The following is a 24,877-nucleotide window of genomic DNA, read 5'->3' as shown; positions in this document are numbered from 1 at the left end:
GCATTTTATGGCTGGTGCGACTTGTACTCCGGAGCGACGTATAGTCCAGAAAATACCGTACATAAATGTAGGAGTACCTCTGAGGGCGTCAACCAAAACTGAACATGATCTTTGTAAAGTAAAAAACACATTAAATAATGCTGATTAGTGGCTTTTGGGTGTAAATTCCAACACAGTAACAAGTGACACAAAGTTGAGGACAGAAAGATACTGCTTTGTTCAATCATGTATATTTACCATTCATTTAGTCTTCCTCAAAGGCACCTCAACAGTAGTGTGGATGCAGACTATAATCCCTCTCAAACTAGCAGCATTTTTGTTTTTAACCTCCAGTTCTAAAGCTCCAGACCTTACAGATGAGCTCGCTCCCAAATTTACTCACACACCACAAAATGTATCAGAACACATCCACAAATAATGTTGACTTTTAATGGTGTCTAGTTTACATTCTCAGCATGGAAATTGCCCCTAAGGACACAGAAAAAGGCTTCCTGGAATACTCTTGACTGGTGTTAAGATTTTCCAACTCTATTTTCAGTGTTGTTTTTCTGGCCAATGTTTTTTTTCAACCTGGTCTCCATTCATGTGACCAATGTCAATCTAATAGCAAGGGGATTTTAATTTACCCAACATTCCATTCAGCTGACTCAGGAGAAAACACAGATTTAGCACATTCGAGTGCCTTGAAAAACACGATCTCACCAGAGATTCATCCGTACACTGAAAGACATAGCAAACAAAGTGGCAGCTTCCTCTTTCCACCGTCTCCCGGCAAATAAAGCCAAAGTGGTCCACATGGCGAATACCCTAGAAAGAGATCATCAGGAATTCAAAGTGACACAAGACAGGTATCGCATTGTGTAGAACAGTGTTTCTCAACCTTTACTGAGCCAAGGCACATTTTTCACGGCGCACCACTTTGCAAAACGACTCACAAAAAGTGGCTATGCAGGGATACGATGCACCTTCTGTCGTCTAGTGGAATAACATTTGATTGTTTTGCCTGTTACTACACGCGGTTGGCATAAATAAATGAACAAAACACTTTATTAGGGCTGCCAAATTATGAAAAAAAATTAATCACGATTATTTGGGTAATAATTGAAATCACGATTATCCAAACGATTTTTTTTTTTTTTTTTTTTTAAACAAAACAAGAAAATGTCTGAACGTAAAAAATATAAAGACAAATAAATGTAAGTTCCTTTTGTACCAAACAAAATTGATAGAATTAATTATAAAATAAGAAAGGGTGCAAATGTATATATGATTTCCTTGCGTAGAAATGCATATTAATAATCGTTTTTTTTTTACGATTATGCCAATTTTGTAATCGTGGAGTGCAGTAATCGTAGCTGTGGTTGAATTTCGATTCATTGCACCACCCTAATAGAAATATATTTTCTTTGTCAAAATAGTTGATATTGGATAATTTCCCGCGGCACACCTGTTGATCGCTCACGGCACACTAATGTGCCACGGCACACTGGTTGAGAATCACCGGTGTAGAAAAAGCAAAGGTACATACTTGTGAGCAGAATGAGATTTCGCGGAAACTCTTTTCGATGGCAACCTTCTTAGTGTCTGGACTAACCAAAAAGATCTGTGACCTGCCCACCTACAAGAGGAAGACGACACTTTTTATTGCCGTGCATTCTGCATAAAAAATAAATAAATTAATTAAATAAAAAATAAACAAAAGACACTGTATACGCACATTAATCATGAATGACATCACCCATTACCTGATTTCCGTGGTGGGAATTAAACCAAGGGGCTTTTGGTCATGTGCCATATTCTCAAAAACTTGTAGTTAATCACACAGTAAAGAAGAGTTTGGAATAAACTGATAACACAAGAGAATTTTGCTAAAAAGAGTGAACTAGGCCAGTGCATTAAGGTTTGATTAATGACTACATGATAAATACGGTATAATCTTTTACATTTCTGTTAAAAAAAAAAATCCAACGTGTTAAAAGGACAGTTTCATTTCTTCTCTGCTCGGATAGTTCCGCTCCAGGGAATGTCCCCCATTCAAAAACGTAATTAGAACACGAGTCACTATCATTTTGAGCCTCAAGAGGGCATTTGGTGGTTTCCAATGAGCTAGCGATCTCACGTCAGAATCAGAGGTTATTCTTGTCCGGGGTTCCCCTTCACTGCTCTGCTCCAGCTTGAACCAAAGCACAAGCCGTGGATTTATCGAGTCTTCATAGGAAAGGGAACAACGGTGAGGTAATGATATCACCGCAATGAGGTCACCGTCTTCATCCGGGAGCGGGAGACTAAAAGAATGCAACGTTGGTGTCTGCTGAGGAGCACGGAAAAGAGTTCTGCTGGATTCCCTTGTCGGTGGCGACCATTTCCTGTATGATAGATAAACAGGAAAACTTGTGCTGGCACTGAAGGTCAGATAAAGGTCAATGAGGACAGTGTGCCCTGGCTCAGGTTCAGCAGCCGTCAGCGTTAGTGGAGCTGAGTCAAGGCTGTTTTTTTTTTTTTTGTTCTTTCCCACTTTTGTTTGCTTCACACGCTACTATCGCTCATTATCCTTTCTTGCACCCCCAAACTGCGCCATATACGAAACTAATAATCACACATGCTAAAATATTGTGATGCAATTTGTGTCATGGGGCATTTGACCATTTTTAAAAAAACTGTGAAAAGCACTTATCTCCAATTTTGGAAACTTTTTTTAAATGTTCACTTTCATGCGATTTTTGTGGGGGCGGAAACGTGATTCAGGTAAAAAAAAAAGAAAATGAAAAAAAAAAGATGTTTTACACATGACAGCGACGATATGTGGGTGTACTTGACCCCAATTTATGATTCGAATGTTTCAAACTCAAGGCCCGGGGGCCACATCTGGCCCGCCACATCATTTTATGTGGCCCGCGAAAGCAACTCAAGCAGGTCAACTTCCATAATGCCTGATGAAATCTGTCGCAAAATTTTAAATTGTCATTTGAAAAAAATAAATATTGTGAGCATTTTCTTGTTACAGCAACTTGAACAAACTATTATTCTTGACTTCTCATTTCAAATGTAGTTATCCATCAATTTCTTTTGTACGGTATATGTCATAAAACGAGGAGATGATTACATATGGTTTCAAACTGATGGCCCTCCGAGGGAATCTATGATTACAATGTGGCCCGCGACAAAACATGATCCAATTGTTAAAGCATAGGTAGCACCTACTAAAAAAATGCAGCAATCAGATTCCGATAATAATGTCATCTGAAATTCAGCTGTTAAGTGTTTGATTTTATTATTAATAAGGAAAAATGTCTGCCCCGACTATGAATCCAAAGTACTAAAAAAATTAGTCGTGTTACCCCTAAACTGTCAAAAAAAAAAAAAACGCGTTGGGGCCACCCAGATTTCATGGCGTGGGCTCCAGAGGCCTCGTCATGAACACTCCCCAAATCACGTCATCATCGTACCGTAAACAGCATGGTCCTGTTCTCCTGCAGGCTGGTGGGCTGCACCCCAGGTGAGTGAGCGAGTGCCTCCGTAGCGTTGCCATGGGAGATCTCCGGTGACAGTCCATTCTCATCCAGGGCCTGCAGAGATGGGAAGCTGGGGTCCCGTTTGAACAGCAGTGGGCGTTTTCCATTGTTGGGGCTCCCGGTGGCACCGTTCCCTAATGTAGGACTCCCCAGTCCGTTAGACTGGAAGGCCAATGCCCTCTTCAGGCCGCCGACTAATCCCCCGCCGTTTACCCCCCTTTTCGCGGTCCCTGGGCCCCGAGCGAGCTGGCCGAACTTCTCGATGCATTCGTCAATTAGTGCAGGGGGGGCCTTCTTGTGAGCCACGGTCACGCGGCCGCAAAAGAGCACCTCGAACTTTTTGGCAAAGGTCGTCGGGGATAGGGCGGGGTTGTTCGCCGCCGAACCTGCCGCGGGAAGAGAAGAAAAGGGGATGTGCGTTTCCGATGGCGCCGCGTCTGCAGGGCCGGCCAAAGTCTTGCTGGCAATGGCGACGGTGTCGTCATTGCGTGCTGAGCTTTTGCCAGCTTGCCTGAGTGTACTGATGATCTCAGGGACCTGAAACACACAAACATGCACTATGAATGGTGTGCTTTTTTAAAAAAAAAAAAAAATTCTTTTAACTCATTCACTGCCATTGACGCGTTTATTTGTCTTTTCACAGTTCAGACAATCAATCCCACGAACCCATTTATATTTCTTTCAATTTTTTTTTCCAAACGTTACGGTAAAAGAAGGTCTGAAAATGCATGGCAGTGAATGAGTTAGTATACTAAACATGACCTCATGCATCTTATAAGCAACTGCATACACAACAATTTAAGATATACAAATAGTAGTTTAACGTCATGTCAGTTAAAGGGGAAGTCAACCCAAAAATGTTCCTTACAATAATATGTTCTATGCGCCTCCACTAATCTAAACACAGCATTCTGATTAATATTGTGTTTGCGGAATATGAGTTAAGCAGCAAAACTGACCCGTTTTAACCATCTCAGGGGGCGGCCATTTTGCCACTTGCCGTCGACTGAAAATGACATCTCAGTTGCTCAGGGCTCAACCACCAATCACGGCTCAGCTGCTTTCTGAAGCTGAGCCATGCAGCACCACCACTTAAGTTTAGTTTTAAAGCCTTTCACTGACTAAGCTTTTTAGGATCGATTATCCTACCAATGATTCCATTGGTCACTTGTGTGTGTGTGTGTGTGTGTGTGTGTGTGTGTGTGTGTGTGTGTGTGTGTGTGCTTTTGCCATGGTCATGTTTCAGTACTGGCATTGAGGTACTTTAGCATTTTATGTGGGTTAAAATAACATGTGAAATGATATACAGGTAATAATGGGTTAATAATTCCACACATAAGTCGCTCCAGAGTATAAGTCGCACCCCCGGCCAAACTATGAAAAACCTATAGGGGGGAAAATACGGTACCTTCATTTTTAGCGACAATTTTTGATGTTGAGGTAAAAATGCATTTATTAAGACTAAAAAAAAAAAAAAAGTAGCGCTTGGCAACTCGGCCGCAACATTGTTCTAGGATTATTTTGAAAACATTGATTCAGGTTTATTGTCCTGGGGCCTACTGGGGGAAACCACACGGACAAAAATGTGCGTCTATGACTTTTCTTGCTTGAAGTCTTTCAATATAAAAAGTCATCAATCGGCCATCAGATCCGCGCACCGAAAATGCTCATATTGACAAATAACAGAAACCATTTGTCGCCATCGAGGTCATATCCTGGTCTGGTCTAAAACACACGTTTAAATGACCCATGTATGTCACAACCGCCTTAATGCGAACAACACAAGTCACACGGAAACCTTTGATCGACACATGCCCGTGCAGATTGACCTTGCGATGTTGCGCCACCCGAGCAAGGAAGACAGTGGAGGAAGTTGATTTGGTTGAGTCACATGAGTGATGTCATGCACATGAGGTACTCGAGCAGCAACTACAACCGCTGACTTCTTTCTTGCCAGATCCTGCTCTGTCTTGTCGAGGCAAGGACGTTTATGTGGTTGTAGTTAAAATTCTCGACCACATTTGGTAGATATCAACAGCAAAATGTTTCGTACCCCGAAGCCTCGATTCGACTTGTTTTTCATTCATCCTGGCATGAGAGCGGCATCACTTATCTGCCCAACAACAGCAGCCCTTGCTTGATTGACCTCTCCTGATATCTATTTCTATAATGTCAGAAACACTGCCTTAGAGGACATACAGCAGACACACAGAGGTAAGAAGTCAAGTCTGGATGCTTGCGGTATTGCGCCCTATCAAAAAAAAAAAAAAAAAAAATCTATTACACAATGTGCTGAAACGCTCGACGACTTGAACTGACACAAAGGAAGCCATCAGCTATTTCTTATCATTAAAAAGCTCATCTACTCGGCATTACACCAACCACACGTTGAGTTTTGAGTCGAAAGCCAGATAGGCCCGACAGTAATCAGTTTTTTTCCTGCACTATCTCGGCTTGAAAATCTTGATTTCCCGACCAGCGTGAGGATCACTGCACCTGTGCAAACAAACGGCAAAAACAATAACGAGTCCCGCTGCAACATTCTAGACTTTGATATTTTGCCGTAATGTCCTAGAGGTTTACATTCGGGCATGTTACAACATCCTATTATGAATAAAGTAAAAAGTACGGGTTATTCCGAATGACTGCGAAATCGGAATTTTGACCTCAACCTGAATATTGACTGCATGTAAACGCAGTCAATCAGTATTGTTTACCTTTGGAGAAAAAAAAAAAAAATCATTATTAGATGACACGGACTGAAACCACACTTTAAACACTTTAATCTGACTGACACAAAATCGAATTTCTCATAATCATATCACCACATCAGAATGATATGGTACCAAAACAAATGGTATTCCCGCCTTTGGACAAGATACAAAGTGTATTTCATTGACAAAATGTGTTCACCTGGAGGAAAAAAAAAAAAGATACTAGTATTCCATAGCTCAGCTCTACTTAAAGCGGAAGTCAACGCAAACATATTTTTCTCAAGAATATGTTCTATGCAAGCCCACTAGTTGAAAAAAGTCATTCTGATGAATATTGCGTTTGTGGAATAAGTGTGATCCACTTGTTTTTAGCCATCTCTGGGGGCGGCCATTTTGCCTTCTGTCGACTGAAAATGACATCACAACTGCTCACAACGACCAATCACGACTCGGATTCACATAATAGGTCTGCCGTGGTTGGTCGTTGTGAGCAGTTGTGATGTCATTTTCATTCGACAGAAGACAAAATGGCCGCCACCAGAGATGGCTAAAAACGAGTGCATTTTGCTGCCTAATTTATATTCCACAAACGCAAAATTAATCAGAATGTCGTGTTTCAACGAGTGGCCCTGCTGGGAACATATTCTTGAAAAAAATATGTTTGCGTTGACTTCCGCTTTAAGGTCATGAAGGTGGACATACTAGCCAACAGGCGCCCCAAAAAAAATCTGAAAGACCCAGTTTACAAAGGAGAATAAGTAAAGTAGATTGAAGAGAAGAATCCCAAAGGGCCATCTTGGCTAAAAGCTCAACAAATATGTCCATGAAGGGGGATCTGATCTGTGGCAGGAAGTCCACTGGACACAGTCCGAGTGTGTCCGTCCACAGTCATGGGCTCTCACAGAGGAGCAGCACTAAAAAAGCAAACAGTCTCTGACCAAGCCAGCATTAAATAGAGCTACTGTAATGTGTGACCTCAAAAAGAGGGAAGTTACACAAGTACCACCACAGCGAAAGAGAAGCTGCAATCCGGGCCGACAAACGGCAAAAGTTCCAGTGTTCGTCAACGGGTGAGCGAGGATACCGAACGACGGGCATCCCTGAACTCTTTCGGCTCAAGACCCAAGTTGCAAATCTGCTTCCTGAGACCTAACCTACCCAAAAATATATCCTGTAGTATTGCTATTACACTGATATATAGACGGGGGTGTCCCAAAAGTCACGATACACTGCCTATTTGGTTTCAGGTATCATTCAAATGTGAGGCTATGAGCGATGATCGCTAAGGCGCTGAAGTTTTTGTAAGCACAACATTCCCTCCTTGTCGTGGCATTTGAGCAGCTTTACAAAATGGATGACCCAGCAAAATAAATAAAATAAATAAATAATTCTGTCCCCAAATGCATTTCAGCGCCAATTTGAGAAGCTTTGTGGCTGCTCCGATGCATATTACAATATATAAAACCTAGTTTTGGAACTTTTCCGCTTGGATTCTGTCTAGCTTGGCGAATCCTCACAAGTCTGCATATTGTGTCCCACTTGTGTACCTCCCTGCAGTCATGTGCTTTGTGAAGCACAGCGCAAAGCCCCGCGCAGGCTCAAAGTTCAGGAGGCACATACTGTAAGCAGACAGGACAGCAAGGGAGAAACGAGAGATCGGGAAACGATACTCACAATGGTTTGCCAGTGGAGACACGCCAACGCCGCGGAGAAGCTAGCCTAGCTTACAAAAAAAAATAAAAAACAAGGACGGCCCGGATAAAGAAGGCATTCTTATGCATCAATAGTGGTACAATTTGTTGGCTACTTGGAAGTCAAAGTCTTAATGAAGAAATTAGACCATAAGACACAGTGCCTTCATCCAGTAGTGAATTCAAATATTGATGATGACAATTAACAACAGTCATTTATAATCAGGCGGGGATGTAAAAACAGTAAGGCGCTGCTAGCTAACTCTAGCTAGCTCTACTTTTTACTACAGTTCATAGAATGCATCACAAGAAGGAAAGACGTGAGATGGAGGGATTACAAGAAGTCCGTGCGGCTGGGAAAAACTGGAATATTTCGAGATTACAGTTATAAATATCCAATGTTCAACATCAACAGTGGCTCGGTGGGCAAACCGCCGCCGTGTCCTGCCACTATGCACCTTCAGATGCTGGCCAATGTAAATGTCTAAGTTACAGCTGCTGAAAATGGACCAAAATGTCGTCTTTTTTTTGTTTTTTTGTAATAGCCATAACAAATCGGAGGTCAACTGGCATCCCAGAAGCGATTAAGTTGGATGGTGATACGGGTCCTTCAGTGAAAGCTTGAGTGACTAATGAAGAGCACAAAAACAGCCAAAATGCTGCATTTGCAGTTTTGCACAATGTCTCTGGAGGTGATACCCCCATGAAAACACTCATGGGTTCATTCTTGCATTTGGATTTTGCGCAGTGGATTTTCACTTGCGCAGACTGATATTCATGAAAGACATTTCTATTCATTTCCTTACTAGACTTTGTTTATAGGTATCAATATTGTGTTTTCATACCTCCACACTGTGCTGACCTTTTCTGGAAGTCAGCACAAGCACATAATTTTAAGCGTGAGTTTGTAAACTTGCATTCCCTTGCGGTTTGGTTTTCCTGTCCCTCACTATGTAATCCAAGCAAATGAAAATACGTCACAAGAAACCATTGGATCGTTGCCGAATTGCTTTCCCACCACAGCCAAAGCGCAGCAAAGTTTGTTTGGAACTTTATGGGTTGACTGCGTCTTCAGCTGCGCTTACTTCATCCAGTACATATGGCACAGGGAAGACTTGCGATTCGCTATCATTAGAGACCAAGCCATGATGCGAAGAGTGAAAAATTGCACATGGGCAACTCAAAAATGTTTACAACTGCCGACAATATTTTAACCCTAAATTATTCCCCCTTTTTTTTTTTAACCTCTGCATAAAAAAAATAATAATAGACAAGTCCGATGACATTTAAATCAATTAAGCTTGCGGGGACCTATAAGATGGGGAAAAAACCAGGGAAAGCAAAGACATGGAGGAACTCGTACCAGGAAGCATTAACAATGACAGCATTGGATTTAGAGAAGCAAGATATTCCACAACCATAGCCTTATTTAAGGTAACAGTTTGATGTTGTTGGCTACAAAGACTGATGTTTGGCTAATGAGTTATGGCAGACTAATGAAGAAATGTTTTCAGTTATCATTAATTGAAAATAATCAACTGAAAATGTTTGGCTTTCTTTTGTTCTTAAGTGCTTTTAAAATTCTTCAATTTGTTAGATAGATAGATAGATAGATAGATCAGTACTTGTACGTACGAGCATTTTTGTCACCTCTGTTAACCGCAACACATGGATGAAGAGCTCCGTTCCAAAACTTTGGCACGGTGATGCCAGCTGAAGTCAAGTGATAAGTTAGCCATCATGCTAATGTGCAAAATGAAAACAACATACAGCGGCCAATATTACACGACAGGTGGCGACCGTTTAGTAGTCACGCCACAAAGTTGTGTATAGTGCGTAATTGACTTTTAAACATAAACGACCACAAACTCGACATAGAAGTCAAACAGCAACAATTTGCAACTCAACGAGCAGGAGCGGCGTCGGCTACTGTTAGCCTAAACAGTCCACTTCGCCCTGTCCCATAAAGTTCAGCAAAAACTTCCTAGAGCTTTACTTACATCTTTGGGTCCCTGCTTGGGGTTGAACAAGTTGAATCGCTGGAGTCGCGCTTTCATCCCATCCGCCATAAACCTGGCATACACGGCGATTGATGTTAAATTGTTCAAAGGCACACAAAAAAAAGCCCCGCTCCAATATTATTTCATTGCAAAGTTGATCTGGCTCCCAAACTCCAAGGAGCCTGAGACTGATCGTCAAGATAGCCAACAAGTGTCCTCGACACATCCGTTTTTCACCTTCCAAAGTAAGACCCTCCAGTCGATTCTTAAACACTCTCCCTCTCGCATATGACTCGGCTAGCGTGTTTGTTTTGAACATAAAGCAGAGTCCTTTCCGCCTTCAGTCCGGGTAACACAAATCAAAATGCGGCTAAATCCGCCAATAAGAGGAAAGACCCGCACTCAAATCTCACTCCTCCAAGTGGACGGTTGCCGGCAGATTTAATTGCACCGTTACACTGAGCAATGAATGTAAAACATTTCCTGTGCAGAACACACCCTATCAGAAGAACAAACCACCTGGGATATACAGTACTACTACAAGTTATGTCGTTTTTTTTTTTTTTACTACACACTTTTTTTCATGTAATGTTAACAGCAACAAAAACGATAGATAAAGAATAGGGGCTGGTTGTTCAGCTTTAATAGATTTCACAAATTTATGGTACCTCCAAGTTAAGTTTCACAGGCGCCTCTCTTCTTGGAGCCGATTTTCAATACATAAATAACAGTTTTGTGATCTTTTACCTTGAGTAGCTCAAATCTGGGCTCAATCCAGCCTTCCTGTGTGGAGTTGTCATATTTTACACCTGGTTGATTGGGTTTTCTTCTGCCTTCTCCCACATTCCAAACACATACATTTGGGGTTGATTGAAGACTGTCCGTTGGTCTGAATGTGAGTAAGAATATTTGTTTGTTTACATTATTTTATGACCAGTCCAGTGTGTACTCCACCTCTTACACAACATGGGATAGGTTGTAGCTGAACAATAACTCAAATGAGGACAAGCACTAAAATGGATGGTGCAAAAACACTTCTGAATCACACAAGAATGAATGTTTGAATCATCCATCCATTTTCCAAACCGCTCCACACTTAATCAGCATCCTGTAGAGCAGCACAATCAAAACGTATAACATAACTGTCGAGATTGATTAACTGATTTCCTCATCTGCTATAAGAGACCGTAATCTTAGTCAACAGTTTTTATTAGCCTCGTCAAGCGGTATGAAAACATAAACAACGGAAACACTGTACGCATATACTAAACACTGTATACTTAATCAAATGAAATCAACTTGTTTGTCAGAATCAGATTCATATTAACTGTGCAACGAGAAGTGAATGAAGGAAAACAGATCCCTGCAAACAAAGAGGTAATAGTGACACCTAGTGGTTACTTTAATGGTCATTTCCAAATCTGAACACAAACAGTGTATTTTTTCCAAGCACTCTACCGATGTACTTTCACAGTAAAACCTCAGCTCAGTAAGCATCGAAAGGGTTAACTTACCTAAGTGTGTGTTGCTTGTGTTTGTTTGTGCGTTTCTGTTTTTGTGATGCCGCCACAAAAAGGTTGTCAATAATGCGCACAAGGAAAACTACGATCACCATTTTTGGGGGTCACATGATTGGAGAAACCTTTCGGTTCGTTATTTCCTGTCAATGTGTTTACAGGTCTGTGTGTGTGCAGTTTTCCTTTTCGTGACTGTGTGTGTGACATTGTTACTTGTTGCTGCGTCTTAAATTTTAGGTAAGAGTTCAAAGCCTAACAGCTGCGCCCGATGGCCGCGTAAACCTCTGTGGGTGCGCGTGCTTGTGTCTGCGCGTGTGTATGTGACCAAAACCAATGTCAATGTGACAGAGTTGAGCGACAGGTGGTCACAACCGCCCCCCTTCTCCCTCCCACACACGACTCAACACCACAACAAACATCACAAAAGCCGCAGGGCCACAGGAAATTGTCTCCATAGTAACATAGTTGTACATCCTGCTTGGTACAGACTGTTCTGAGCTTGTACTGAACACAATAATCATTGCGAGGTGAAAATATATACATAAATCCAAGACAAATATCAAAATAATGCGCAGTCTGTATTACGATCATATAGCAGGCTAAAGGCTATTATCTAGCATTAAGTAGCAAGTATAGTGACACTAACTTGGAGTACACCCTGAAGTGGTCTCCTGTGATTTAGAGCACACGTGTCAAACTCAAGGCCCGGGGGGCCAGATCTGGCCCTCCGCATCATTTCATGTGGCCCGCGAAAGCAAATTATTTGTATCGACTTCATGTTTCTTGCTAAACTAGCCAAATTGTTTTCATAAATTGCAAGCATGTTTAGTTACCAATCCCCCTTTTACAAAAAAAAAATTATAGTCACAATATTTACTGGCCTCTGATTTCAAAACGAGTTATCCATCAATCAGTTGTGCATATGTAATATTAGGCGATCATACATTTATTTGAGTTAACAGTCAAAACGGCCATCTGAAGGAAAGCATAACTATGATGTGGCCTGTGTCAAAAATGAGTCTGATTTAGAGTGTTCAGTTAACCTCAGAAGCATGTTTTTGGAGTGTGGGAGGAAACCGCAGTACCTAGAGAAATCCCACAAAAGCGCAAAGAGGACAGAACTATTTTTTATATATGAAAAGAGGGGACCCTGAGAACAGACACCTGCGGAACACCACACGGAGTTATACTACGCATACAATGGTAGCACTGCAATTCCTAAATAGTAAATGTCCTATTTTTATGAAATCACTTAAATCCAAGTTGAATACCTACACTTTAATCACATCTTGCTTGTTTTATTTTAAAATATATTGTGCTGGTGTAGTCAGTTATGGCAAAGCTGAGACGACGCATTCCAAAGCAAGAAAAACCTTTCCGATTCTCGTGACATTGTTTATGTATACACACTGACATGTGTTTACAGTGCACCGCGCAGGTCATGTTCATGCTGGCTACTACCTCCTTGTTACGCATCGTAGTCACACATACTACAGTCCTGCTCGCACACTACGATCACTGAAACGAAACCACGAGAGGGACGAATCTCTCACTGAATGTTCTGAACTCCTCGAGAATAGCAATTGTCAAGCAGTAACAAGACCTCTGTCGTTTGATCATTGGAGCAATCCGTGGGTAACGGACACGCATTTACCTTGGCGCTATCCTGGCACTGGAACACGTAGCAGGCACAGCGTGGAGCGTCTTTGAGCAGGCATCCAAAGCTGCTGGGCTGCCGGCTGTTGTGGATGAGCTTGGTCACCCGGTGGGGTCGGCACTCAAACAGCACAACGTGAGTCAGGGGGTCCCAAAGCTGCCCATCGGCCCGCACACAAACACACCGCACCCACGACGGCGACACGCATAGCGTCACCGTCCGACCGGGCTCCCGCGACCTGCTAATGTCGGACACCACCCAGGGCAGCATCGCCATGGTGGTCATACGGTGGACGGGGAGGGAGCCGATTAAAGTCAGCATGTACTGCACTTCCTCCACCGCCTCCTCCGTCGTATCGCCACAAGTTGCCTCAGATGAAATTGATGGACTGCGCTCGGAAAATAAACGAACGCCGCGGGACATATTTCTTGTGGGCTTCACTTCAAAATAAAGTCCCTCCATGGTTCTTCCTGCAAAACACAATCAGGGAAAATTACACATATTGCAATGTGCCAGAAAGCAATTTTCAAATAGCAAGGGCTGCAATTGGGGTGGGGGTGGGTTCTGGTTACTCACAGGGGCCCCCCACTAGCATGGAGCCCCCAGAAAAGTCTTCCCATTTCCCACCCCTGACAGTATTTGGAAGCGCAGGGGGTAGATGGGTGGTCATTCAGAGGGTGTGCTGAAATGACCACCTGGTGTTGTTTGCACTTGCACCGTCACAAGGACACGCACGCGTGACAGGAATACTGCATGCCCGGATCATATTTGGACACAGATGGAAACAGATGAGGATCGATCTCCCTTTCAACATGAAAATATGAAGAATATCTACAACTCTGTCACAAACAACCACTCTGTGATTATGAAATCATTATGGACAGCATCATGATACTCTTGATGTCCATAGTAAATGTTTATGAAGCATTACAACAGCATGCCAACAAAATGATGTAGTACAGTTGCGGTAGCATAACTTTATATTGTTTCATTTACGCGCGACTTTGAACACCGATTCGTCGCCTTGCTAACCACACGTTTTAAACGATATCAAATCTGCGAGGCTCTTTCTCTCTCGTCTCCTTACTTGTTTACTTTTGACGCGGAGCCAAGAACCACAGGTCCAGTCCAGAGATCCCACGAAATTCGTAAACCCCGCGAAGACAAGCACACAAACGAAGCAGACGGAGAGAGGGAGGAGGTGGGGTTGGTGATGTGATTAGTTGGGAGTTAAATTTAGAAGAGAGGTTTCTCTCTGCCTCCACCAACCACCAGGCCGAGACACATGACAAGTGCGTGGAGCCTGCGTGCACAGTACTCAGGGCACGCCCACGGATACCCAAGTCAAGTGTAGACAGCACAGTACAGTACTACAGTGTACGCCAGGGTTGGGAAATTTAGCATCATGAATTGAATTAATAAAGAAATATATGGTGACCATTTCAGGGTGAAATGTTTCGGGACTCGAATAACAAATCAATTTGTTTTTAGAATTGAATTGTAGTCGGTATTTGGCCAAAGTGCCTCCTAAACCAGTGCTCACCAACTTTTGAGCAAAGTAACATATTTTACATTAAAAAAGTGTCACAAAAAATGCTAATACTGTACTTGAATAATGATTCTCCCAAACGTATTTTTTTCAAGAATATGTTCTATGCAATCCCACTAGTTGAAACAGGGCATTCTGATAAATATTGTGGAATAAGTGTTAATCCACTAGTTTTAGCCATTTCTGGGGGGCGGCCATTTTGTCTTCTGTCATTGTAAATGACATCACAACTACTCCCAACGACCAATCACGGCTCAGATTCAGAAAACAGGTCAGCCGTGATTGGTCGTTGTGATGTCATTTTCAGTCGACAGAAGACAAAATGGCCGCCCCCGGAGATGGCTAAAAACAAGTGCATTTTGCTGCTTATTTTATATTCCACAAACGCAAAATAAATCAGAATGACGTGTTTCTGCTAGTGGGCCTGCTGGGAACATATTCTTGAAAAAAATATGTTTGGGTTGACTTCTTTTTTAATGAGAAATCTTTTAGGTAAAAAAAACCAAACTATTATTCTGTTGTATGAATAGCAACAGGCGGATAAGTAGGCTAATTGTACATTCTGCCATCCAGTGGATGAGAACTCAATTGTTCTGCCTATCACTGCATAATAAACACATTATTTGCAGTCAGTAAATACATTTTTGGACCGATTCAGTGAAAGTGGATAATTACTCGCTACACATCTGATGGGTCATCATGGCACCGTGGTTGGAAATGATGTCTCTAGATTATGATGTATTTATAGGTCTCTTTTAAAAAAAATTTTTTAAAAAGGTGAACTACTGTATCTGCATGTGAAATAATTATCATGCGGTCTATTGGATACTGTCAACACCATTACTAAGACGATGTAAGTGTGGAAAAGAATGAACAAATAAATTAGGATAAATTGTGTTTATTATCACAGTACTCACAGGAAACAGGAATGCTTATCTGTTCACATGAAACCAGTCCCAGCAACTTCATGACACATTGTAACGGCTCAAAATGTACTGCGTGCATCAAGACAGCTGGATGACTGAATAAAAAGCTCCAAAACCCATTTAAATTAAGAAAAATAAAGACTCTTGAGTCTGATAAAGATAATAACCTCCTTAAACATCTTTTAATCTTGCTTTGAGTGATTTAAGCCATAAGGAATGCTGTTCCGTAGGGATGTCACGATACTCGAATGTCACGATATGAGCCTCGTGATATAATTATCACAATATTGTGGGGAGGTTAAACGCTCACAATACTGTATAAAAGCTCACTATATTGTTAAAAAAAAAGATTTAAAAAAAATCACAATATTCTTTTTTTTTTTAACAGCATTCACAAAGAAATAGATGACCTACAATGACCGAACACCTAATATTGAGGCACTTACTTGCTAATGCACGCACACATTGTGAATGGGGTCATCTAGAAGGAACTCGCCGGTGTTTTGTTCCACTTTATCTGGCGATTAGCGTGGGTCTTAAACATTTATGCAACCATTATAGGTGGCAAAAAAAATTGGCATCAAATTAAACTGCACCAATAAACTAACCACCAGAGGGTGCTGGAACTGCACAAATGTAAAACGAACAGATTTGCTGCCATCAATATCGTGACACAACCACGACGATATATTGTGGCAATTTTCATATCGCGATATTGTGACATCCCTACTTTCTCCGTGTTACTAATTGCTACTGGTCCTCTGGTCTGTGTGATACCTATTTGTAATTAACACAGACATAATAACACGTCAGTTCTATTCCGGCTTTGGTTGCAGTTTGTTCTTCTGCGGTTCAAAGAAGTTTTCAATGATGGCGTCGACCAGCTGGTCCAGTTCCTTCTCCAGGTGCTCCAAATCACTGCCAACAGATTATGTCATTACATCAGAACGAGCACATTTCTCTGACACGGATTTGGCGTGGTCGTGCTTTTTGTACCTGTTACCAGGGGCTGCACACAGCTCGGTGTAGTATTTGATTTTGGGTTCGGTGCCGCTGGTTCTCATGGTGGCCACGCCCCCGTTGGAGAAAGTGAATGTGATCATCTGACTGGAACGGGAGGTGGGAAGAATCTGGGGACCAGACAATGTGGCAGAGAATAGACAGTGAGGAAGTAACCATTTTTTTTTTAATAAGAAAGGCATTTGCTCAACTGCGCATAGTACCGGGAGGGGGGGGGGGGGGGGTAATTTGTCTTTCTGTGACGCTTCAACCTACTGATAACAATGTGACACTAAAGTCAGTGGCCATGTCCCACTGAAAACATCCAGTTTGAATACTCACAATGGCGAGGTACCGCTGATCATTTGTTCGGTGTTGTCTTTGTCCCAGGCTGGGAAAATGATCCAATTTCACTGAGCCGGTCCGAAAACTATTTATTTACGACAAACGTATCTTTGTTCCTCTATGTAGTAAGCCATTGACATATAGTGACAGGCAGAACAAGTAGATGGTAGAAGGTCAAATTAACCAGTGTGACAAACGGTTGCCATTCATAGAACAAAATACAAATTTTGTACAAAATAAACAGTACGTAATTTGTAAAAACAGTTGAGATGAGACCATTGTTATTTCAGGGTATACTTTTTTGGGACATTTTTATTTGGTGTTGTGCCACATTATATTTTTCTAAAGTCAAATATTTGCCTTGGCTTAATCAATGTTTTTGCTTTTGAGTTTGTTCACATTTTGGTGATGCTTTTACCTGATTTTTTTTTTTTTTAACAACCCCCCCCAAAAAATAAACAAGGTCGGTACATACAGCCTTGTTATCGGGCTGGTTGCTGTCGTAGCCGGTGGTCAGGTCGCGGACGGCGGTGATGGAGAAGGGACCACATTTGCTCGGGTAGGAGTCCTTGCCGCCGTAGTTGCGCAAGCGCTCAAACAAGCTGCGGATCACGTCCTGGTCATGGCAGATGAAGTAAGAGTTCTTACTGAGGTGGTAGCCATACCTGCGAGAGAGCAGATTCACGTAAGCACCTTGTGGTCACGAGCAGAAATGCTCCGGGTTAAACCAATGACAGAATGACTTGTGTAAAACTTTGCGTCTCATGAGTCGGATGTTGAGATACCAAATTAAGAGTGCGGACATGCGACCGAACAATAATGTCCAAACAGTGGTAGATCCGTTTTTGTTTACTAGACATAAGCGAAATAAAGCTGCAAACAATTCACTATTTATTAAGTGTCATAATTGAAGGTTTAAAATTATGATTTTTTTTTTTAAACTGTGCTTGTTTGTAAATTACAACTGTTGATTTATCCCCTTCAGGAGGTCCCATTGGATGTTAGGCAATCCCCCCCTTCTGTCCATTTTTAAAACCCGGCTGAAGACACATTCCTATTCTCTGGCTTTTGATCAGACCTGAAATTTTCGGCTCTTCTCCAGGTGTCAATTGTGTTTTTTGTTCATTTATTGGCTTTATTTGTATATTTACATCATATATCATTTAGCTCTATATTTATGAATACTTGTGTATTACGGCCTTTCATTGTCTTTATTTATTGTCTACCGTTTGCAAAGTGCTTTTTTACAGCTCTTAGCTGCTATGAAATTGTGAAAACAAAATTGTGTTGTACTGCAACTGCCAACAGCCTTCACCGGTCTAGGTTTTTAAAAAAAAATGTTCATTTGATGGAAATTGCTTAGTCATCTTGTCGCGCCATTTTGCCAGCGGTGCAGCGTGCTTTACGGAGGGAACATTCAACGCGCAACTGCGCAATCTTACTCTTCATAGATGGCTGTAAGTTGCTGAGAAAGACTCTTCTGTTTAGCAGCCAGGTAGCAAACCAGCTCTCCTGCTATTGCGGCGGCGCTCACTCCATCTTTGTCCAACACTGAGGGACTGCACATGTACCCTGCAACACGCGCGCGGGCGCACACACACAACGTACAATGCAACTTGATGACCGTTGCTGCTTTGGCATCCAACACAAAACACAGGGTAGAGCAATGCGCTGGTATAGACATATTCAGTTTGATGTGAAGTGCCATCTATTGACCATACAACTAATTCAGGGTCACAGTTTTTTTTTTTTTTTTTTTTTTCCCATGCCATACCAACCATCACGTGTGAAGTGACACCGTTGGCTCTCAAATGAGGACTCTCCGATTCAAATGTCTGTCAGTGATTTGTACCGACTGGCGGTTCACTTAAAAGTCTTGTTTGAGGCTGCCAGAAATTCAACGGGAAGTTGTTCTAAATCTAAATCACATGGACACTCGTGAGGCCGCAAATAAAACCAGCTTGTGACATCAGAAGGATAATTAGAATTACTGTAATTGAACGCCACAAAGACTTAACCAGGAGATCCCCTCTCTTATGTCGTTACCCTAATAGGATAATTGACAAAGTCATTATTAACTTACGGTCACAAAAAAAAAAAAAAACGGATGTGCATCGCTGCTCGATTACAAAAAAAAAAAAATATCATGATTATTTTGGTAATAATTGAAATCATGATTATTTAGTTTTTGTACCGAAAAAATAAAAACAAGAAATTGTTTAAACGTAAAAAATATAAAGACGAAAAAATGTAAGTAAGTTCATTTTGGATCACATTTTTAAAAAAATAAAATTAGTTATTGTAAAATAAAAAGATGGCGCAAATGTATAAATTCAAGTATGATTTCTCTTGTGTAAACAAATAAAACAAACAACGGCTACATTATGCCGCCGTCTCTGTGTGACCTTTGCTGCTGTAACGCTAAAAATGTCCCCACTGTGGGATCACTAAAGGCCTTCTTATCTTATACCCAAATAAATGAATATTAATGATTGTTTTTTTACGATTACGCCAATTTCGTAATCGTTGCGTGCAGTAATCGTAATTTGTAATTGAATTTCGATTAATTGCACAACCCAACGTATGTGATTGCTGAAAACAGAGTTGTTGTTGTTTTTTGGTTTTTTTTTTTACGTCTACATGGATTCTCAGTAATCCAAGTAAAGTATTCTGTAAAGCAACTGGACTCTTCTTGTTTGTTCCGTTTATGTTTTCTCTAGTTGGTCAATATGTGAGTGTCTGTGTGTGTGTGTGTGTTTACCGATGGCCTCCTCAAAGGCAAACAGAACAGTCTTGCCTCGATCCAAAAGGTCCCGGGCTCTGTTTCCCATCCATTTGAACCCTGTTAGTGTTTCCTATTTAGAAAGTCGCAATCATTCCATCCGCATTTTTCAAGTTAAAAGGGCATGCCAAAAGGGCACTTTTGAGCCCTTACCTCAAAGTGGAAGCCTTCCTTGAGCGCGATGGCACGCAGAATCTTGGATGAAACGGTGCTCGCCAACATGTAGACGTTTTTCACAGCGCCGCCATCAGGGGTTTGCTCTTTCCAGCAATGGAACATCCACCAGCCCAGTAACGCTCCCAGCTCATTACCGCTGAACACTCGCCACTGTCCGCTGGCAAACAGGAAGAAGACAATATACGGTATATGACCATGGGGGGGGGGGGGGACGGGGGACGGGACGGGACGGGACATTCACAAAGCTCTTAATGCAATGTTAAAAATAAATAAAAATCCTGATATAATAGTGGTGGGAATCTATGGCTGGGAATTTACTTTACAATTCGATCCGATTCCGATTCAGAGGCCCCGCGGTTCGATCCAATTCCGATTCAGAGGCCTACGATTCGATTCCGAGGCATCACTACGTTGGCTTCCGTTTTATAGTCCGTGCAAAACACTGGTACATTTTTAAAAACAAAACAACTCAAGGAAGGGCAATGATTTATGACTTTTGACTTCGCTGCGCTCGAATGAGGTTTTGCTTCTTCTACCATCTTGTCACGCATTAGCTTAGCCTAGCACAGACATCTGACGTACAAGCGCACTTAATCACTTGCGCATGCTTTTAGTTTTTTCTCTTAACTTTAAATATCGATTATTAATACCTAGAAATCGATTCAGGATCTTTTTGATACACCGAACGATGCATCGGAAAAAAACGATTATCGTTCCCACCCCTATGATACAATACAATCGTCGCATGACATATAAACACACCTCTCCTGCCTCTCAGCGACAGCCAGCCGATCGGCATCGGGGTCATTGGCCAACACCACAGTGGCCCCCTCTGTCTCAGCCAAAGAAAAGGAGAGGGTCTACAAAGCACATACACAAACTCACAGCACCGACACGACATGACTGTCCACATACTTGCATGACTGTTCTGAGCATACCAGAACTCCCTCCCCCTCCTCGGGATTGGGGTACTTTACAGTGGGGAACTCGGGGTCCGGGTCTTTCTGCTCCGCCACAGCGTACGGTGGGTGAAGGTCAAAGGCCTTGAAAGCTGACTGCACAAACGAGTGGCCAACGCCGTGCACTGACGTATGTACGATTTTCACCGGAGAATTCTTGTTTAATTGCCTGTAAGAAGAAAGAGCCGCACCCACTACGTTTTAACAAGGTAGCGTGGCGTACCTTGCATATTTTCAGCGGCATATTTTCTATAGGCGTTAGCATGCTTGAGTATGGAGGTTTAATGTGCAAAACGGGCCATGTCCACATGAAGACAGTTTATAAAAAAAAAAAGTTTTTTTTTTTTTTTTTTCCCAGAATATGTTCCCAGCAGGCCCACTAGTTGAAACACGGCATTCTGATTCATTTTGCGTTTGTGGAATATGAGTTAAACAGCAAAATCCACCCCTTTTTAGCCATCTCAGGGGGCGGCCATTTTGTCACTTCCGTCGACTGAAAATGACATCACAACTGCTCAGGTAACGACCAATCACGGTTCAGCTTCAGAAAACAGATCAGCCGTGATTGGTCGTTACCTGAGCAGTTGTGATGTCATTTTCAGTCGACAGAAGTGACAAAATGGCCGCCCCCTGAGCTAGCTAAAAGTGGATGGCTTTCTCATATTCCACAAACGCAATATTTATCAGAATGCCTTCTTTCAACTAGTGGGCTTGCATAGAACATATTCTTGAAAAAATGGGTTGACTTTCGCTTTAAGACTTTCAGTGGTGTTTGCTAGTGTGTGTATCTTTTCTTACAATGCCAAACTTAATTCAGATCCCTTTTAAAATCTTGTCTGATCCAAACAAATGTGTAAGCAGGGCTAGCAGCTGAAATGTAAAGACAATAATAATTTTTTTTAAAAATTGGCCCTCATCATGAATGACATGCACATTGAACATTACACTACCGGTATTTTTTCATATGCATGATATAATTTTATTTTGAAATGCATTTTAATGCGGACAACTTTTTGCTTTCAGTATTTAAAATTTTTTTTTTTTTTAAATAGCCCACTTGCTTGCTATTTCCGTGACTACCTGTGAAGGCAATGCTTCTGAATGGCTTTGAAATAATTTGTGTGGCTGTCCTCATAGGGGTCTTTGAGCAGGGGGCTCTTCAGGGCCCCGTCTGTATTCCAGGACTCTGACCAAGGCTCCAGATTCTCCTCTATGGCTTTGGAGACGCCTTTGTCATGAGGGGACACAATCTGGGCACCGTTGTCCCAGTATACCTAAATGAAGAGGAAACAGGTGTAAAATTGAGAAAATTCTTCAAATCAAATGTTCAAATCAAAATGTTTCAATGCGGTGTTACCTTGTAGCCATTGTCTTGTTTGGGGTTGTGTGAGGCAGTCACCATGATACCGGCACACAGACCGAGGTGTGAAACTGTGAAAGGCTGAAAAAAAAAAAAAAAAATTAAATTAAAAAAAAAAAAAAAAAACACCAGCAAAGATCAGCCTGGCGTCGCGGAGAAATCATCAAGTCATTCGGGCAGCTGCAAAAGGGAAGAATGAACGTTACCACGAAGGGAGTGGGGGTGATGTCAGAGAAGAGGTGCACAGGAACCCCTCGGCTGATGAACACAGCCGCAGCCAGTCGGGCAAACTGCTTGCTGCTGCCCCCGCTGGCAGGGTGGGCTCGGGCATCGTAGCCGATCACCACGCCTCGCTCCTTGAGGGTGGCAAAACGTTCCTCCAGGTAGCGACAGAAACCCTGTCGAGGGAGAACAATGGGGAAAATGAGCTGAATACAAATGGGCAATATGACTTCAAATAAACATTCCTCCATATAGACAGATAAGAAGGCTTTTTACCGACCACACCACATCACACTTTATATTTGAACCTTTAAAATGTTGGTTTGAGAATAAAATTCCTCATCTTGCATGGTAAAGCAGATCCTTTTAGTACGGTGCCTTCAAAATCAAAACACGGGACCTCGTCCTCGTCTTGAGACCAAAAACAAAAACATAATGTTTTCACTATGTTTTGTCTGCGGGCCTTTGGAATGTCACACACACAAAAAAAAAAAAAAAAAAAAAAAAAAAAAAAAGAAGAACGTGAAGGCGTTTATCTATTAACCAACCTGTGTAGTCTGGATGATAGTGAGGTCATTCATACAGGCTATGCCGGGGCCCATGGCTGCCCTCAGACCTGCCGTACCAAACTCCATCCTGGATGAGAAACACTTCTTGAGCGACTCTACAGCGCCGTCTTTCAGCAGCTGCTTCACCGCAGACACCGTCTTTGGATTCTGGGGTTGGAAAACGTCAAAAAGTATCATCAGCATGCATATATTATAACACGTTTCTGTAGCATTCAATTCAGAGCTGTGCATGTTACTAAAAATTGAGCGTCCGTTATTAGTCATCCGTCTGCAGCGAGGGTACCCTTCCGTCATTTGCTTTTTTTTGGTGTGTGGGGGGGGGGGGAATAGTAGCCGTCTATAGGCCGGTCCGTCTCTAATTTTAAACGGGCTTCTGTCGACTAAACTTTCACTTCCCCCCGGCTACAAATGCACAGAAGTTTTCACAAAGACGAAAAATAAACTTCTGGGTTCAAGCGAGCGAGTCAAGCTAACCGCCAGCAAAACAAAAATGCGGTAGGCCTATATACAGGGCACATGCATTGTGTTTTACAACAATACTTTAACCATATTCGTGCACTTTTCTGCACTGCCAATTTAAAATAATGTCCAGTATTTAAATAAAGGGATGAGAATTAAAATGAAAAAAAACCAACAACACTTTTTCTTTATCCAATTCAATGATTAATTGAAAAAATGATCGACAAATTAAGACATTATTAATATTTGCAATATTTTCGAGTTGCAGACTTGCAGCTCTAGTCAGGCCCTGATTCAATTAGAGGAGTCTGTGTCCATTTTCAAATGTGACCTTTTCAGTGTGTGTATACATCCCTTGTCACTTGGAAGCAACAAATGACTGTTTGTGCTAGCCATGTAGTTGCATGCACCTAAGTGTATTACGCACAGCGCGTAAACCATCCCGTGAACATTCATATCCTCTGTGTCTGTTTGTACGAAGACAGCTCAGTCTGTTTGCACGAAGACATGCAGGTCAGTGTGCTTCTCAGGAATGACGGAGAAAAAAAATAATACTATGCAAACCTAACATGCCTTTCAGCAAACTGCCACTGAAATAAATTACTTTGGTACTTACTCTCACTTAAAAGAAAGGCTGTACCCAATACAGTGTCGAGTCAGTGAGTACACTCTTTACCTTCATGGGGGTTCAAAGAGTCCATCTAGTTACCTATCCAAGATGCCCTGCTAGTACAAACAGGGACAATTTGGGACCAATTCGTTTTTTTACGTCTTTTCTATTTTTTTTTTAATCTCACGCAATGTAATGACAGGCTCGTCCCCTAGAGTTTAGCAATTAATGCCCCGAGAATTGACATTTTAATGTGAACTACACTTAGGTCAGTAGTGTATGACACTAACGGAATAGCTAACATTAAAGGAAGTAAGAAGCGTCCTCATGCCATTCAAAGTCCACTTTCTTCCTACGTGCATGTTTCAGGTCAAAGTATCGGCATCTCGATAACGTGTCAAATACAGCGGACTTTATGAGAAAATTAGGAATGTCGACCAACATCAGCACTTGTGGTTGCTAGCAGGCTAACAGTTTAGCTGTCATCTTACCTTGTCATATTGCAGCCATTGTGTGACGGCCTGGTCCAGTTTAGCGTCCCCGGTTTTGGTGAAGCCGTTTTCCATGTTGCTGCTTTGGCCGATGACGGAGGGAGAATGTCTTGCTCGTTCAAAATGCAAGACGACGACCCACCTCTCTGAAGAACGCACACACGCTAATGCGAGCTCCCTGGTCGAAGTGAGACTGCTGCGTCCAAGTTGTATGGGGTTGGGGGGGGGGGGGGGGGGGGGGGGGGGGTAAACCCCGGAAATTTCTTGTTTTTGATGGGTGAGAAACGTTGAATGAGCACGAACATTCATGTGTAAAATATCAGTTGGAGGTGTTAACA

The 24,877-nt window shown here is 42.0% G+C and overlaps 2 protein-coding genes across 7 annotated transcripts in view; both read right to left on the bottom strand.

Moving 5' to 3' along the window:
- Positions 1-14,370, bottom strand: part of tbc1d1 (TBC1 (tre-2/USP6, BUB2, cdc16) domain family, member 1) — a 39,570-nt gene extending 25,200 nt beyond the window's left edge. For 2 of the 6 annotated variants that reach the window (XM_086033347.1, XM_086033348.1), the window contains exons 1-5: positions 14,179-14,370; positions 13,089-13,561; positions 3,447-4,049; positions 1,529-1,618; positions 703-807 (exon numbers count right to left, since the gene is read on the bottom strand). In XM_086033347.1, coding sequence (XP_085889473.1) covers positions 703-807; positions 1,529-1,618; positions 3,447-4,049; positions 13,089-13,553 — 1,263 coding nt within the window. In that variant the 5' untranslated portion in view covers positions 13,554-13,561; positions 14,179-14,370. Of the gene's footprint in view, positions 1-702; positions 808-1,528; positions 1,619-3,446; positions 4,050-9,917; positions 9,991-10,664; positions 10,807-11,431; positions 11,772-13,088; positions 13,562-14,178 lie in introns of those variants that run through there. The other 4 variants (XM_086033352.1, XM_086033353.1, XM_086033351.1 and 1 more) reach the window with 4 other exon arrangements.
- Positions 14,371-15,522: 1,152 nt separating this feature from the next.
- On the bottom strand, positions 15,523-24,771 carry pgm2 (phosphoglucomutase 2). The gene is made up of 13 exons (XM_086034437.1): positions 24,540-24,771; positions 22,959-23,126; positions 22,395-22,586; positions 22,186-22,269; positions 21,909-22,102; positions 20,808-20,997; positions 20,632-20,729; positions 19,846-20,026; positions 19,672-19,765; positions 18,353-18,482; positions 17,386-17,575; positions 16,563-16,696; positions 15,523-16,484 (listed from the first exon to the last, which is right to left on the bottom strand). The coding sequence occupies exons 1-13, from the start codon at positions 24,612-24,614 to the stop codon at positions 16,382-16,384; spliced, it is 1,833 nt and encodes a 610-aa protein (XP_085890563.1). The 5' UTR covers positions 24,615-24,771; the 3' UTR covers positions 15,523-16,381.
- Positions 24,772-24,877: the final 106 nt, after the last annotated feature.

This window comes from Filicampus tigris, chromosome 6, assembly GCF_054856515.1.
Source record: "Filicampus tigris isolate MCC_2025a chromosome 6, RoL_Ftig_1.0, whole genome shotgun sequence".
In the NCBI taxonomy this organism is placed as follows: Eukaryota; Metazoa; Chordata; class Actinopteri; order Syngnathiformes; family Syngnathidae; genus Filicampus; species Filicampus tigris.
This window is presented reverse-complemented; position numbering and strand designations above follow the sequence as displayed.